At 35.7% G+C, this 16,339-nt stretch overlaps 3 protein-coding genes across 9 annotated transcripts in view; 2 read left to right on the top strand and 1 right to left on the bottom strand.

The window, feature by feature from the left end:
- PFKFB2 (6-phosphofructo-2-kinase/fructose-2,6-biphosphatase 2) overlaps nt 1–6,753 on the bottom strand; it is a 51,227-nt gene extending 44,474 nt beyond the window's left edge. For 5 of the 7 annotated variants that reach the window (XM_039320093.1, XM_039320095.1, XM_039320096.1 and 2 more), the window contains exons 1-4: nt 6,153–6,279; nt 5,726–5,871; nt 1,930–2,055; nt 75–171 (exon numbers count right to left, since the gene is read on the bottom strand). In XM_039320093.1, the coding sequence (XP_039176027.1) occupies nt 75–171; nt 1,930–2,055; nt 5,726–5,871; nt 6,153–6,232 (449 nt within the window). In that variant the 5' untranslated portion in view covers nt 6,233–6,279. Of the gene's footprint in view, nt 1–74; nt 172–1,929; nt 2,056–5,725; nt 5,872–6,152; nt 6,280–6,303; nt 6,363–6,624 lie in introns of those variants that run through there. The other 2 variants (XM_039320098.1, XM_039320097.1) reach the window with 2 other exon arrangements.
- Nucleotides 6,401–16,339, top strand: part of CUNH1orf116 (chromosome unknown C1orf116 homolog) — a 38,358-nt gene continuing 28,419 nt past the window's right edge. The window contains exon 1 of the mRNA XM_039320086.1: nt 6,401–6,730. Within this exon, the coding sequence (XP_039176020.1) occupies nt 6,658–6,730 (73 nt within the window). The 5' untranslated portion in view covers nt 6,401–6,657. The remainder of the gene's footprint in view (nt 6,731–16,339) is intronic.
- YOD1 (YOD1 deubiquitinase) lies at nt 6,802–12,018 on the top strand. Its single transcript, XM_039320100.1, has 2 exons — nt 6,802–7,760; nt 9,005–12,018. The coding sequence occupies exons 1-2, from the start codon at nt 7,553–7,555 to the stop codon at nt 9,709–9,711; spliced, it is 915 nt and encodes a 304-aa protein (XP_039176034.1). The 5' UTR covers nt 6,802–7,552; the 3' UTR covers nt 9,712–12,018.

The following is a 16,339-nucleotide window of genomic DNA, read 5'->3' as shown; positions in this document are numbered from 1 at the left end:
AATTAGCAATATGAATTGGTTCAAACATATTTATTATTTAGCAAACACTTAACATGTAGTTAATGTTAACTTACTTTCTAATCCTCATGGCTTCTTCATTATCATGTCTGAAGAAATCATATGATTTATATGATTTAACTGCTTCACGACGATAAACCCCTAAATTAAACACTTTTAAAAAAACATGAAAATTAATTAGTAATTAAGTTAGTAATGTTCCATAGTAAGCATTATCTCATTGAGCAAATATATTCATTACACAACTTGTTCAATGTACTATATTGTATCAATAAAATACATATATTTTAATAACTACATGCAGTAAGCTAATGTTTGCACTCTAAGTACAATTATTCCCATTTAGATGTGATTAACTTAATTGGAATTTTCGGTAAAAAGTTACAATATTGCTTAACTTGTGCAGGCATAACTTTGTAGAGTATTTCATAGAACATTTAATTTCAATGCATCTCAAATGAACCTAAAAATAAGAATTGCAGCTTTGCCAATAATAATATAGAAGTGCTTAATTTATTCAGTGGAAAGAATATTAATATTGGAATTGGAAACCTGCATTCATGTTCTCAAGAATTCATTGCGGATCTTCAGCTATAAAATACAAATCTTCAGCTTATAACAGTTTATTCAAAGTTACAATGGCACTGAAAAAAGTGACTTATGACTGGTTTTCACACGACTGCTGCAACATCCCCATAGTCATGTGATCAAAATTCAGATGCTTGGTAACTGACTCATATTTATGATGGTTGCAATGTCCCAGAGTCATGTGATCACAAGCAAAGCCAATGGGTACTAGATTCACTTAATAGCCATAACTTAACAACTTCAATGATTCACTTAACAACATAGCAAGAAAGGTAATAAAATGGGGCAAAACTCACTTAACAACTGTCTCACTTAGAAACAAAAATTTTGGGTTCAATTGTGGTTGTAAGCCAAGAACTACCTGTAAAATGAATTCTTGAGGACATCTGAGTTTCAGTTCCCCATTAACAAAATGGACAGAGTGATGACTCAACTCTCACTGTAAAGGGTATGATGCTGGAAAAATTCAGTATTTAAAGTTGTTTGATTTCAAGAGGAGAAAATAAAAATGTTTAGCTTGACTTATAAAATGTGCTATATTTTAAAATATAATTCTGATAAAAAGTGTGCTTTAAATTATAGCTCACTTTATAAGTCAAACTTATCTATCCTATCAATTGGAACCTGCAAGATTCCAATTAAGCAACAAAATATGAAAAGCCTTAGTATGTTCTGCAGCAGTACTCTGCAGTGGATAAAATGTGCATTATTAATCTTAAACTAAAGGCCAATGACTATAAAATGAGAATTTGGTATCTGCTAATTATTTATACCCTCTCTTCCCTTTTTTTAAATCATATTTGGTGAACAAGATTAACATCTCATCTATTAAAATAATTAATGCTGCATTATCTGAACATAATTCATATATTTATCGGAAGCTTATGAAAAAGAAGCAAATCAGTCTTATTATTAATTATATATTCCAGATGAGGAATTGACAAAGACAAATGTTGTCCTCAATAGGATTTTCAAAGACTACCTTAAGGGACACATTGAGAAAAATAATCTGCTGAAATTGCACTTCTGAAGTGATATTAATTAAAACTTCTTGTTTTGTTGCTAAAATAGTGATATTGTTGCCAAAAAAGCAGTTCAGAATCAACAATTTATCCTAGAGAAAGCTCAATGGATAATAGCTTTTAATTACATTCAATCAACCAAGATTGCATTTCTCTAACTTTCAGACCAGTTGCTTTGTTCAGCCTCTTATAGATATACAGCTTATCCAGTTGCACACTAAAGATACAATCAGATTTTTTAATTAATTCAATCAATATATTATAAATAACAAGAGCAACAATAACAATAATCTTCAGGAACCTTTTGTAGGCACTCCAATCCAGTTGAGGTAGCGAGTTAATTTCTTGGATACATAAGTCTTGCCTCTTGCAGGAAGACCAATCATTACAATCAGGGTTGGAGAGTTAGTCATATAAGAGGCCCATGCTATAAAAAAGGGAGATGCAAATCAGTAGTTTCCTAAAGATGAAAAATAAAGAACATTCTTGAAAATTTTCAGATTTGATTTTCTACCCATACTTCAGAATTTTATGTTCCTTACCCAGAATCAATCAATGGATTGTGGCCAGTGGTTGCTAATGAAAAGTGGCTGGCCAAATTAAAATAGCCAATGATGAAGGGCTTCAAATTGGATATAACATTTTTCCTTAAAATATTTTCCAATTAAAGAAATATGTTTTTCAAACATGAGTGAAAAAGGATAACACATCTCCTGAAACTATAAATGTGGAAAATTGAACCAATATTTTATTTCCCTTAGGCTGATGTTAAACTAACTTTTATTACAGGTCCCTTAAAAAAATATAATTTATATTAAGACACTGTTGTATATCACTCAGAGTCATTTTCTGCAAGATGGTGGCCATACAAATGTGATTAATAAATTAATAAAATAAAAGACATGCTATTTGGTTTATAGGGCAGTGTGATAGCTATGGTGGGCTTGCCAACAGTCCAAGTTCGAGACCTGAGCATTGTGCAACCTGGTGAATTCCTGGCTAGATCTTGCCAATCTAGCAGTCTGAAAGCATGCAAATGTAAATAAATAAATAGTTATCATTTTGGGAAGATAAACAGCATGATGTCATGCTGGCCACATGACCATAGAAAATTTTCAGACAGCGCTGGCTCAACAGCCATTGAAAAAGAGATGAATTCCACCCCCTACAGTTGACAATGACTAATGGAGTAAAATCCACAGGGACCTTTTTTTTAAAAAAAATAAAAATGGTTTACACATTCATAAACACATGGAGAGAAATAATGGATGGTGTTGGTAGAAAATTGTTTAAATTTTCTTGATTTCTATTTCTTACCCTTTACTGTGCTTTGCATAATGTTGCTTAATCCAAAATGGAGTAATGTGATGGTATGTATGTCAAAGATACTTGCGACTTTCAATAGAAATTGTACTTTGTTGTGCCCAGTATAGGAGCAATCAAGAGAGCATGATAACAGATATGCAAAAGATATCAAGTATGGATATTCTTCCAAACATTGCAAAAATGGGCCAGACATTCTCTGACATCTTTTTTTTAATCCTTCCACTGCCAAATCCCAATTTTTGCAGCCCAGCAAGCTTGCCAGAGATCTAAACTGATAATTTGCTGAGACTGAGTCAAAAGCTGGATTGCCCATTCTTGCTGAAGTTCATTGGGGTGCTGACATTCAGATATATGGTTAAAGATATATTGACACATAGGTGCTGACATTCAGATATATGGTTAAAGATATATTGACACATAGGTGCTGACATTCAGATATATGGTTAAAGATATATTGTTAAATCAATTTTTGACTAAAATCTGGTTTCTGAAATTGAACTGGTCTCTCAAAATAAGATGTAAGCTTGTTCATTTTATAAATTCATCTCTGAACAGCAATTACTTGCCATAGCAACATTTTTCCCAAGTTTAAAGACATGGGACTGTAACATTAAAAAAATTAGATACGTTAGATTGTGAGCTTCATAAAAGTCAGAATGAAAGTTTCAAGAAAGGAAATCTTGTTGGGAAATTTGTCTTCCTTTCACTCATGTTCAGCAAAGTAATTTCTCTAATCCTGGTGCAAAAAAAATCAGTAGGCTAATAAAATGAACAAAGAACTGTCAGAAACAACAGGTTTATTGAAGGCTTATTTGGAGGATTAGTGAACCAGGTTTAGCTTTAGTGCTACAGTTCTAAAATATTAAAGATAATAGGACACTATCTAGCCACAAGTAACCAACTGAAAAAGAGGAATACAGCTTAGCTGAAATGGATGTTTTGTTGAAAAAGGAATTGTTTCTAATTTCAGCCTTCAAAATACAAAAAAGTAACAATAAAAGCCAAATCTCACAAAAAAGAGGCTATGGATATTCACCAGTTGACATGATATTCCCAGTAATGTGCAGCATAACAGAGATTGTGCAGCAGGGCACAATACAAGCAGTTAGTAATTAAGAATTACATTATATTCTAGAAAAGAACTAAGTCTCTTCCTTTAAAAGACAAAATGAAAGACAAGTTATACATGGTGAATAGATTTGGAAGCTGAAGAATGGGGAAAAGAAAGAAGGAGAAAGGAGAAGAAGGAAAATAGAGGTCCTTATCCTAACCTATTTCACTTGTAATCAGAAAATAGGAGGAAAGCAAAAAGTTGCTTTTTTTGGAGGGGGAGAGTAAGGCATCTATTTTACTGGTGCTAGTGCTGGAAGAATGGAACATATTTTCTACATCTTTTCACTATTGGAAGTGTTGGCAAGGACAGAGGGTCAAACCAGTCCAAGTAAAATAAATCAGGCGGTCATTCTCCGTATTGTTTTGCTTCTCAAATGTCAAATAAGATAGGATTCTTGAAGTAAAATAAGCCAGTGGCATTTAAATTCTTTGAGAAAGAGCATCCAAGATATAATTTAGTTAAACTATTGCTCTCTTAGCAAAAACAAATGAATGCTAAACTAATTCCAACTACTGACATATAAATAAAAATATCTCCAAACACAGAAAAATCTACCAATGAGAGATGTAAGCATTTCATTTAATTGCAAGACAGCTATGCATTTGGTTTACCAGATAATTATCTGAAGATATTCTGTCTGATATTAGCTGGGTTTAATAAACTGTTTAATAAAATCATCATAATTTATCTGCCTCCAACACATTACTTCTTCCTTGGCCTTTTCCAAGAGGATCTACAGCTATTAAGACACATTAAAATCCTGAAAAATCTACATTAAAGAATTTTAAAACTGAGGCTATTCATATTTTTTCATCAAAGTATTATGCATTTGTCACAATTATTAAAAATCACCTGGATATTAAGCTCCACAGCATATTAAAAAGCCTTTGTCAAATATACTAAAGGAGCACAATTCTTCAAAATGGGGAGGAACTACTTTCTCAGACATGCAGCTTCAAAAATGTTTTCCATTTTGTTTCCACTTCGCTATTTCTTCCAAATGGTACTAGTAAATTTACCATTAATCTACTAACATCTTCTTTCATGGCATACTTAAGCAGCCTGTATGTGTGTGCTCCTTTGAGTCAGTTTTTGATGCCTAGTAACTGCCTGTACTAGTCTCTGCAGTTTTCTTGGCAAGTTTTTTCAAAGTGGTTTGCCACTGCTCACTAGGGCTCAGTAAGAATGACTATCTAAAAGTCATCCAGTTGGCTCCATTCTAGACCTAAGGCAGGACTATAACTCTTGGTCTCCTGGTTTTTAGCCTGGTGCCTTAACCACTATACCAAACTACTCTCCACCCAGCAGCTTATGTGAGTCTTATGATATTATTTTCAGATTAACCCCATGATCTTAAATGAATGATTATCTGAAAGTCACTCAATAGGAGCCCCAACCTATATGTGGATTTAAACCAAGATCTCCCAGTCTTAAGACAGCAAAACTTTATTCTACATGAGTCTTTTGTAAAATGGAAAGCATCCAGATCAAAAGTTTTGGGTACTGAACCAGGATTTAAATATGCCAAGTACGTAGTCTCCAGATATCAATAATTTTGTCTCAAAAAAAATCACCCCTCTGCACAAGACTGTGATTAAAATGATCCTAAGTGAATATTTCTTCCAAATAATATCACAAAACCATCACAAATACTCACAACACTTCTTTTCTGAAACTCGTAGATTTGAAGGCTTGTCTTCTTGATTGTAACTGTTACCGTTTATGTTCTCTGGGATGGCAACAGCATCTGCTGACATTGCTGCAAGGCACACAATTCCTCCGTTTTGGATCACCAAATTCCTTCTAAGGACACACAAGGGATTGTAAAGTGTGAATTTTTTTTCTAGAGAGAAAAGAAATAATAGGCATAGTCTATGAGGTTCCTTCTTGCTGGGATTTGCCACCAAGGGCGAAAAAAAACCTACATAAAAGTTCTCAGTCAAGGTCAACACGAGAGAATTTTCTATTAATTATAATTTTCCCACAAGGCAAAATATAATCTTGCATACATATAAATATGAAGATTTTTTTTTAAAAAAAGGAAGAATGTAAGTCCTCAAAGGAAAGGAATAACGATGCCCTACATCTTTGCTTTCAGCCTTATTCCTTTGGGATGGGAGACCCCCTTCAAACTCGGCACGAAGGACCGCGGCAGAGATGCCATACAACTGTACTGAGCGAGATCGCCGCCCACCCTTCGGCTCCGGCCCTTTCTCCCGGTCCCTGCAGGCATACCTGCGAAATTCAGCACGCCCGCATCGGGGACAGCAAGGCCAGATTCCTGAGTGGGCGGGTGGGCGGGCAAGCGGAGCCGACCCAGTCCGCAAGAGATCCTTCCCGGGAGCGCAGCCAAGCCACGGCCAGGTACCCGGGCGCAGGTGACCTTGTCGCCTCCCAGGCGATGGGCGGGCAGAGGATGGCAATTCTTCGGAGAAGCGGCTATGCTAAACGGCGTGAAGGCCAAGCAGAACAATGCTGGATACGCCAAGACAAGTGACGCAAAGGAACTCAGAAAAGAGGGAAAGAATTCTAGGTCAATGGGAACCGGCTTCATACCTGTATTCGAGGCTGCATGAAGGCTGATGACAAATGTATTACCAAAGAAAACGCTATACGGGAGAAGCCAATTCCCCTACCCCCCGCACAGGCTTTAAGAACACAGGTATGTATGTGTGTTATACGTATGCATGTGTGTATGTGTGTGTGTGTGTGTGTGTGTGTGTGTGTGTGTGTGTGTCATGTATTGGCGTTAATTCACTATGCGACACTGACGTCCTTCGGTAATATTCGCTTTTGAACTCTAAAAGCAATCCGTGGAGACAGTAGGCAGATGTGGACAGGTGTTCACATTCACCAATTCGTGTGTTTGAATACTTAGAACCAAGTCAAAGCGAAATCATTCCGTTGTCCTTGGAAATGAGGCTACCAGAAAAACCCCAAATCGGCCGATTAGGCTGGGAAGTTAAGAAAACACTCCGGAAGAAGCCAATTGCGAATTACTTCCGTACTATTACCAAGACAAACGTACTGACACGTCCATACAGCCGCCAGTAGAGTCATTGAAAGGAGCTTTAACTTTACGCATGCGCAAAGAGACGCCTCAGCAGTAGCTGCAGTTACCAAAAAGTAAAGCTTCAAGAAAGTGGGCGGGCAAAAACAACCAGGATTGAGTCACGCCTCTCAGCACCAACGTCAGTTTTCTGCGCAAGCGTACTGACAAAGGGGGTTAATGCGGCCGGAACGGATGTTTATCCTGAGCTTGCGGTGAGAGTCCTTCCGCGATTCTGATTGGCCTTTCTGGCAATTGTGCATGCCAGGAAGATGTAGAAGCGACCAATAGGAAGTCCAAAGGGAAGGGCTACGGGGGTTGCCTGGCTGCCGGTAGCTGCAGCCATTTTTGCTGCGGGGAGTGGGGGGGGGGGAAGGCTCTTACATATGAAGCCCAGCAGCCGTCGGCAGGAGTACTACAGATCAGGCGGCGATCATGTTGCGGCTGCGTTGTAAAGCGCGGAGTGGGTCCTTTCCGCTTCCCGGCCTCACGGCACATTCCCGTCTACACGAACTCCAGGCCGTGATTGCTGCCTTCACCGGTGTCCCCATCCAGGCCCAGCGCCTCCTGCTCGGCTTTCCCCCCTCGTGCCTCGACCTCAGTGATGGAGAGCAACGCCTCGGAGAGCTGGGCATTCATTCGGGTAAGCGGAGGGGCTTGCCCGGGCCTTTGGGCCGTTTCCTGTGAAAGTTGGGTCTCCCCTCCCATCTAGGGTGCCTCTCGGCAGTTAGTGGGGAGATCTGGAAGGGCTGCCAGTCCTGCTCGGCGTGTGGCGCTGCTGTTGTGGAGTCGAAACAGGACCCGCTCGCCACTTAAAAGATAGTCATGGGATGAAGTCTTTTCAATCCAGGTTATTTCATTCAGTGTTTTCTGAATGAAGGACATAGGATTGAATGGTAATCTTATGATAAAAAAGGAGGGAAAATGTTGAATACTCAGAGGTGAGAAACTACTTTTAGTTTGTAGAAATCTGGTTTCGTTGTTTTTGCTAGGCTGCAGTTAATATGTATAGAATGTAGATCATTGCTGATAAAATTTGAAACTGAATATCCTTTCTCCTTGAAAAATAGACTTGCTTGGCAGTCATCCTCTTTTTTACAAATATATTTAAAGGTCTGCTCCTCAAGAAGAAAGCTATTTTTTAAGATTGCATATTTTCTCTTTGGCAGAACAGGAAATTGCAAAACCATGACACAAATGTTTTGACATCTTACACTTGTCTACATTTGGCAGCACCCATCAATTATATTTCAAAATGTTGATCTTGTGTGAAGCATAGCTTCACTGCCTTTGGGAAACAAGAGAATTGATATAACTTGTAGTCTCCTGCATCTTTCTAATCTAATGAATGTGAAATTTTTAATATAGAAAATGTCCAGGTATTTTTTCCTGGTAAAATGGGCTAGGTAGAATTTGGTAAAAGAAATTTGTTGTGTTATAAAATTCTGTAAGATGTATTCATTATTCACAATACATCTATTTCTACAGAAGGAATATATAAGAATTTACTCATTAGATTTTTTTTCTTCCTTCTGGAAGCCTTATAAAGACATTTCTATTGTTTGCCTCCAATATCTCTAATGTTAATGATTGCACCTGAATTATGTCTGGTTCTAGGTATGAGGATTCCTATGGACTGGTCAACCTCTAAGATCTCTTCCAACCCTATGATTCTATGATAGTTATACATGAATGTCATAGTATTTTCTTTGAGGAGTGAAAAACGTCATATCATTATAGTAATCACTGCAGCAAAGGGAATATTATAGCCATATGACATATTGAAGAAGAGAGGTACCTGAAAGAATCATGATAGGACCATGACATGTTTCTTATTACTGTGCTAAATATTCATGTTATTGTTTTGTTCTATTTTTTTCTTGACAGGTGATACTCTAATAGTTGAAGAAGATGCAACCAAGCCCAAGAGTGATTCATCTATAGTTACAAAGCGGACTGTTTCTAATTCAGTTAGAGAAGCTGTACCTGTGCTTGCCCGAAAGGTTGTTCCAGCTGACAACTCGTGTCTTTTTACCAGCATATATTATGTAGTAGAAGGTGGGGTTTATGAACCAGGCTGTGCCCCAGAAATGAGAAATCTCATTGCCCAAATTGTAGCAAGTGACTTGGAATCCTATAGTGAGGCAGTCCTAGGAAAAAATAATCAGGAATACTGTGACTGGATCAAAAGAGAAGATACATGGGGAGGAGCAATTGAGGTTTCTATTTTGTCTAAATTCTACCAGTGTGAAATTTGTGTAGTTGATACCCAGACAGTCAGAATTGATCGTTTTGGGGAAGATGCTGGCTATGCTAAACGGGTGCTTTTAATTTATGATGGTATTCACTATGATCCACTTGAGCGTAAAATCCCCAACACAGACATTCCTCCCCAGACAATTTTTTCCGCAACCGACGATGTTGTCCTTGCACAGGCTTTGGAATTAGCAGACGAAGCCAGAAGAAAAAGACAGTTTACTGATGTAAATCGGTTTACATTGAGATGTATGGTTTGCCAGAAAGGATTAACAGGGCAAATGGAAGCCAGAGAACATGCCAAGGAGACGGGACACACCAATTTTGGAGAAGTGTGAATTTTCTATGAGGTTGGTCATGTTTACTACCTCACTGATCCAGAATGAGCCATCAGGTTTTTAAATAAGCTATATGTAATGTTACAGATTCACTCAGAAAGCCCTAAATTTAATTATGGCTGATATGCACAGGGTTGCAGTTGATAGTGTAAAATGTTTACAAGAGTGCATACAGTGGTGTCATATTTTCCAAGGATCTTGGAGTATTCTTTTGCACAACTAAGAACTAGAGATAGCAACTGATACTAACAGGTGTATCAACTCTTGAAAAAAAATCTGAGCATCTGCTGAAGAAATTCCTCTAACACAGCTGAATATATGCATTGCTGTAGCTAGCTAGGCCTGCATCAAGGACTTTAGATCACTGATGAAATAAAAATCTCAGCTCCTTACTGGATTTTTGATTGTGGAATCTATGAAATAGTTAAGCTGGTTTCATTCATATCTGGTAAAAATACCTGCATCTCAGTTTTGTTCATGTGAAATGTGTATGTTTTTGTAACTTAAAGCAGTAATTCCAAAGCTATTTTATTTGAAATTGCTGATTTAGAAAACTATGCGTGTAAAAATAAGGAATGCGAGTTATATCTTCAGCAGTCTTAGAAAGTGAAGCTACTAATAAGTTTGGATAATTCCATAGTGCCTAATGTATCAGTATACATTAATTATATTTTTAAAAGGTATAATCTGTTGGGGTGTTAATATGAATAAATAGGGCCTTTAAAACTAACAAACTCAGCAATATGAATCAGATAAATAATATACTGCAGTTATAATATTTCAGGGGGAGGCTGTTTCATGACATCAGATTGTTTAATTTAATGTTAAATCTTAGGGGCAGAGTGGTAAGTTTCCAAATTATCCTTTTGTAAGTATGACACTGTCCCTGATAATTGTCAAATTATTCCCCTTAAAAGCAGTATATTTATCATAGAACATGGGTATCAAACTCTCCGCCTCATATAACATGTTGCAATGTATCACAACTTTTTTTGCATTGCCGGAGCTGGGGTGGACGCGGCCTCAGCATGATGCAACTGGCCCACCGGCCGGCAGTTTGACACCCCTGTCATAGAAGAAAACATGAAGTGTTAAAGTTTTGGACCTAATTTGTGAGCTGATAGTCAATGTGAAAATGCACTTTTTAATCAGTTCAGAGATCTGAAGTGAATCGAGTGATTTACATATTCTTTCTTGTAACTGACAAAATCTGGCATGCTATACTTAAGGTGTTTTAGATTTTTTCCAGTGACTTGTAAACTAACAGTACAATTTTTTTGTATTTGAATCAGATACTTTGAGTTAGTATATACTGAAGTGAAAATTCTCAATCTGGAAACATCAAAGAGATCTGCAATCACTCATTTCCCCATATATGATGGGTTAAATAATGTTAACTAAAGATAATTGTAGGTCTTAAATGGAAAACAATAATTACTAAATTATATGTTGATTTTAAGTTAATAAGACATGAAAGGTGATATCCTATGCACATCTGCTCAGAAGTAAACCCAAAGTAGTGGACTCCCAGGAAAGTCAGTTACAACTACACTAGCTAGTTTAGAGATATTAAGGATAACTCAGTTAATACTAATAAAGTGGTACTTTTGCCAAAAGCCTTAAAAAAAACAACTGCAATTGTACTTGCTACAGTATAGGAAAATGTTACCAAACTCACTACTGCATGCTTTTATTGGCCAAAAAGACTATTAGACAAGAATATTTATTTAAAGTTCCTCTTTAAATAACAGAATCAAAACTATAGGAAATAAAATTATTTTACAATTAATATTGGTACTGATCTCTTTAAAGTCTAAAATCAGGTTAGTTGACCTTAAAATCCTGTACATATATACTTAGACATAAATAAACACTGGAGATTGTTTCTATCAGAGACATGTACACACACACAAATACATACAACCCTATTCAAGAATTTTTTTACAGCACGATTGCCAAATATGGTTTGAAAAATAGAGTATACAAAACATGGAAGTGTAATATATTAAGCATTTAATCTGTAACCATATATCTACATTTACTTGGAAAAACATTAAAATTAGACATTTAGATAACTGAAGAAAAGATGTATTACGACACTTGAATATATTAATATAATAAGGCCTTTAAACCTTGTGGTTTGGGAGGAGGAATCATATTTGTTCACAGATGGAGATTGCAGTTAAACCTAGAGACTGTATTAATCTCATCTTGTTTCCTTTAGAATTGATTAAATGCACCTATCAAAGGTGATGAGAAACTGACCTGTTTATATTCCATTTAAGTAAAGGTGCTAAGTGAAAGTTATTTTGTATATTGTTTTCTATTAAATATTTTTAATTTTAGAATATGTACTTTTGCATTTTTGCTTTAAGGTTTGCCTGGAGGCATGGGTTTAAATCACACTAGTTCATTGCAGATTATTTTACTAAGTAAAATTTAAATATTTTACCATCAGTATTATAATTTTTAATATAATTTTAAAAAATATAGCACAAGTTTTTATTGAACTATTATCATAATTATGTTTCTCTACAGATGTACACATATGCATATAAAGATCATTAGTTACACAAATGCATTCGAGAATTAAATTTTTATATAAAATAAATCCTTGCGGGATTTAGAAAAAAAACAAATGTAATCTGACATGTTTCATCTAAATGGTGGTTACCTGAAAGCTTGTAAATTTGGACAGTATAGATTATTATTTCCTTTTGTTTAAGTAAGTATGAAGATGGTATCATATTTTGGTACCAGATTTGGATTACTTTTTATCCTTGATAGTTTTCTGGTAATGGGTTGTAATACTTAAACATTATGATTTTCTCTTCTGTTTTAAAGTAGCTATAAAATTACATTGGATGATTGCTAATAGAAACATCTTATAATTCAAACAATCTCTCATCTCACTTAGCTTTTTTCTAGTGCTCCATATCTAAGTCAACTGGGAAATGAAATTTCCTGTTACATCATTTATTTTGTAAAGGAATCTATGTCTACATTATCTTTCAAAACTATTATTTGCACCTTTCTTCTTATGGATATAGAAGTCAATTTAAATGAACTTCAATTTGGGAGTAGAAGAATGTAATATTCATAGAATAGAATAGAACAGAACAGAATAGAATAGAATAGAAACAGAAATAGGAGAACCTATATTGTCTCAGATAGGGGGATGTCAAGTCTCCTCTTAAAAATCTCCAGCGATGGAACGCCCACGATTTCTGGGGGTAAGCTGTTCCACTGGTTGATTGTCCTCATTGTCAGGAAATTTCTCCTTAGTTCCAGGTTGTTTCTCTGGTCAGTTTCCAACCGTTGTTTCTCGTCCTTGCATCTTTGGTGAACAATCTGGCCCCGTCTGCCTTGTGGCAGCCCCTCGGATACTGGAACACTGCTATCATGTCTCCCCTATTTCTTCTTTTCCTTAGACTAGCCCACGGGTAGGCAACCTTGGCTCTTTTATGTCTTGTGGACTTCAACTCCCAGAATTTCTCAGCCAGCAAGTCTAGAAGTCATAAAAGAGCCAAGGTTGCCTACCCCTGGACTAGCCAGACCCAAATCCCGTAGCCGTTCTTCATATGTTTTAGTCTCCAAGCCCCTGATCATCTTAGTTGCTTTTCTTTGAATTTTTTCCAAATTCTCAACATCTTTTTTGTGGTATGGTGACCAAAATTGGCTGCAGTATTCTAGATGTGGTCTTATAAAGCAGTAATAGTACTTCTCGTGTTCTTGATTCAATGCCTCTGTTTATATAACCCAGGATTTTGTTAGGTTTTTTGGTTGCTGCTGCACGTTGCTGGCTCATAGTCAAGTGATCGTCCACTAGAATTCCAAGGTCCCTCTCTCAGTCACTGTTTTTGAGCCAGGTCTCACCCAATCTGTATTTGTGCCTTTGGTTTTTCCTGCCTAAATGTAAGACTTGGTTTTCTCCACATTGAAACTCATTTTGTTGGATAGGGCCATTGTTCAAGTTCATTTTTTGTTCTGGTGTCAACACACACACACACACACACACACATACTCACACACACGATACAGTTTAATATCCTTAAAAGTATCACTAACTTTAAAATTCTCAGAAATTGAGAATAGAGTGCAGTTTGAAGACACTTAAATGATAACTACTATACAGTAGTTCTATAGTATTAGTTGATTGGATTAAATATTGAAGATGTGTTCCAAAATTTGCATATCTGGTAATAGCCCCAGCATTAACATTCAGAAATGTGAAAATGTATGTTTTACTAGACGGCCTTTTGTACAGTTTTAGATGAGATCAGTATATCAAATACAGCACTCTACAAGCTTGTCAATCATGATTTATCAGTTTAGTGGGCTTTGCGAAGAAATTAAATAGGTGCATTATGATTTTTTTTTGTAAGCTGGCATACATTTTAAAAACATCTAATTTAATATTTTTCAGTGGTACCACATATTGCAACAGTATTTCATGGAAATACGTACAGTATATGTTCTGTTTAACATACTCTTGAGTTTAATTATAGCAACACTAACATGTAACATTATGCATGCATGTCCCACTTTGTATTCACTTGTATTTCTGCTTTCTATCTTTAATAAAAATTGATGCTGATACATATACATAGATTACAGGAGCTATTGCAAAATGTATTGCAAATTATTCTTATTACCAAAAAATTCCAGGGTGTTTTTTTTATGGAACTGGACTGTTTTTGAATTGTCTATGAATATAAATCAGTTTGAACACTATGAAACTGCTTTATATTAACACTGCTATTCTAAACAAGTGCTCTGTTCGTTCTTCCCATTGAGTATCTCCAGTGAAAGGATCAAGTCTGCCTCTTCTGCATTTAGCCCCTCTATGAGGGAGACGGACGGTTAAGAAAGTAGATAGATAGATAGATAGATAGATAGATAGATAGATAGATAGATAGATAGATAGATAGATAGATAGATAGATAGATAGATAGATAGATAGCATATAATCAAAAATCATCTGGTTTCTAAGGAAAAGGGCATCAACCATATTAATATAATATGTCATACTTGCATGATATGCAGGAATAGATAATCACTGCAACATTTGGAAAAGTGATTTTGAAAAATAACTAAAGATTAGATTGAGAATTAGCTACTTTAAGTATATATTCATTAAAATGTTAGTGTTACTCATATTCTTAACTAAGGTCTTATTTATTTCAGTGGGACAACCCTTGAGTTCATTTTTGTTCCAATTAAGTATATGGGAACTCTTGGTCTGAAAATGTGGAAAACAAGTAGCATTAGTATCTAATATAAATGGCTCCTTCTCTCAAGATAAATCTTCCTATGATGGGACACTTGAATAGCAATAGAACATATATACTGCTTCATAGTGCTTTACAGCCCTCTCTAAGCAGTTTACATAGTCAGCATATTGTCCCCAACAATTTGGGTCCTCATTTTACTGACCTTGGAAGGATGGAAGGCTGAGTCAAAACTGAGCCAGTCAGGACTACTCTTACTCGGTAGAATTAGCTGCAATATTGCATTTTAACCACTGCACCATCACAAGACTTTTATATAAAATATGGTATGAACTTATTACTTAAGTATCTCTATTTCCAACTTATTGAGATAACCAGCACATATATTTTTCAATTGTTGACATCCAGTCAGTTGTACTTAACTAGAATTCAGTTACATTATATACATTTCAACTGTATATAATTTAACTGGTAAAAATGATATTTTCCACGTAACTTAATCTTACAGCTAAAAGGAACCTAAATCCAGATCTTCTGCATCTTAAAGGTAGTTGCTCTTTTAAGAGTTTAGATATAATAAATAGTGGAACATTTTAAAAAAAATCAAGTGAGCACTTATGGGATGTTCTTACATATCATCATTTTGAGGAACTGAGCGGTAGAAAAATATACATCTTTGTTTAAAAGGCAACATTTTTGCATCAATTTGACCTGCAAATCAGATTCATTATCACTGCTGAACAAATTCAAACCATGTAGTCTTTGTATGCCTTTCATTTTTCTTATGTTTAGGATATCTATATATGTATGGGACAAGTAATAAGTATCAAAAGATTGTGAGATTAAATTCCCTTTTATGTTACGGCAAATCAAAGCTTTCCAACCAACATATAGTACCTATTGATAACAGGAATTTTTGACAAAGAAAAAAAACCTTGTTCCAGTATGGTGTTTATCTTAAGCAGGCGAGGATACTTGGAATTACTTAACAACTATTGTTGCATTTCACAAAGTTAGTTCTTTCATTATGATTTAGATATAATTTTTACCTGTTCATTATCACTACTTGTTAAATCAAGTCACTGTACAAGAAATCAACAAGTTCAGTAATAATTGGAACTCTGGGTTTTTTAAGCTCTTGCCCTGCTTTCTATATCTTGATATAAATGTATAGCCAGTAGTACATAACATTATTAATATTCTGTCTTTATATAACATTTATCTCTGCAGAAAATGTCTCATAAAGAGTCCTACATGTAATGCAACTTTCATTTAGCTTAAATTAGAAACATTATCCATATTACCTCCAAGTCTGCAAAGATGACAGGCTACAACAGACATGTCAAACACAAGGCCCGTAGACTGAATCTGGCCTACAATGGGCCCAGATCCGGCCC

Source organism: Crotalus tigris, unplaced genomic scaffold, assembly GCF_016545835.1.
Source record: "Crotalus tigris isolate CLP2741 ecotype Arizona unplaced genomic scaffold, ASM1654583v1 scf7180000023618.1514416, whole genome shotgun sequence".
NCBI lineage: Eukaryota > Metazoa > Chordata > Lepidosauria > Squamata > Viperidae > Crotalus > Crotalus tigris.
Note: the sequence above shows the minus strand (reverse complement) of the source record. Positions and strands in the feature narration are given on the sequence as shown.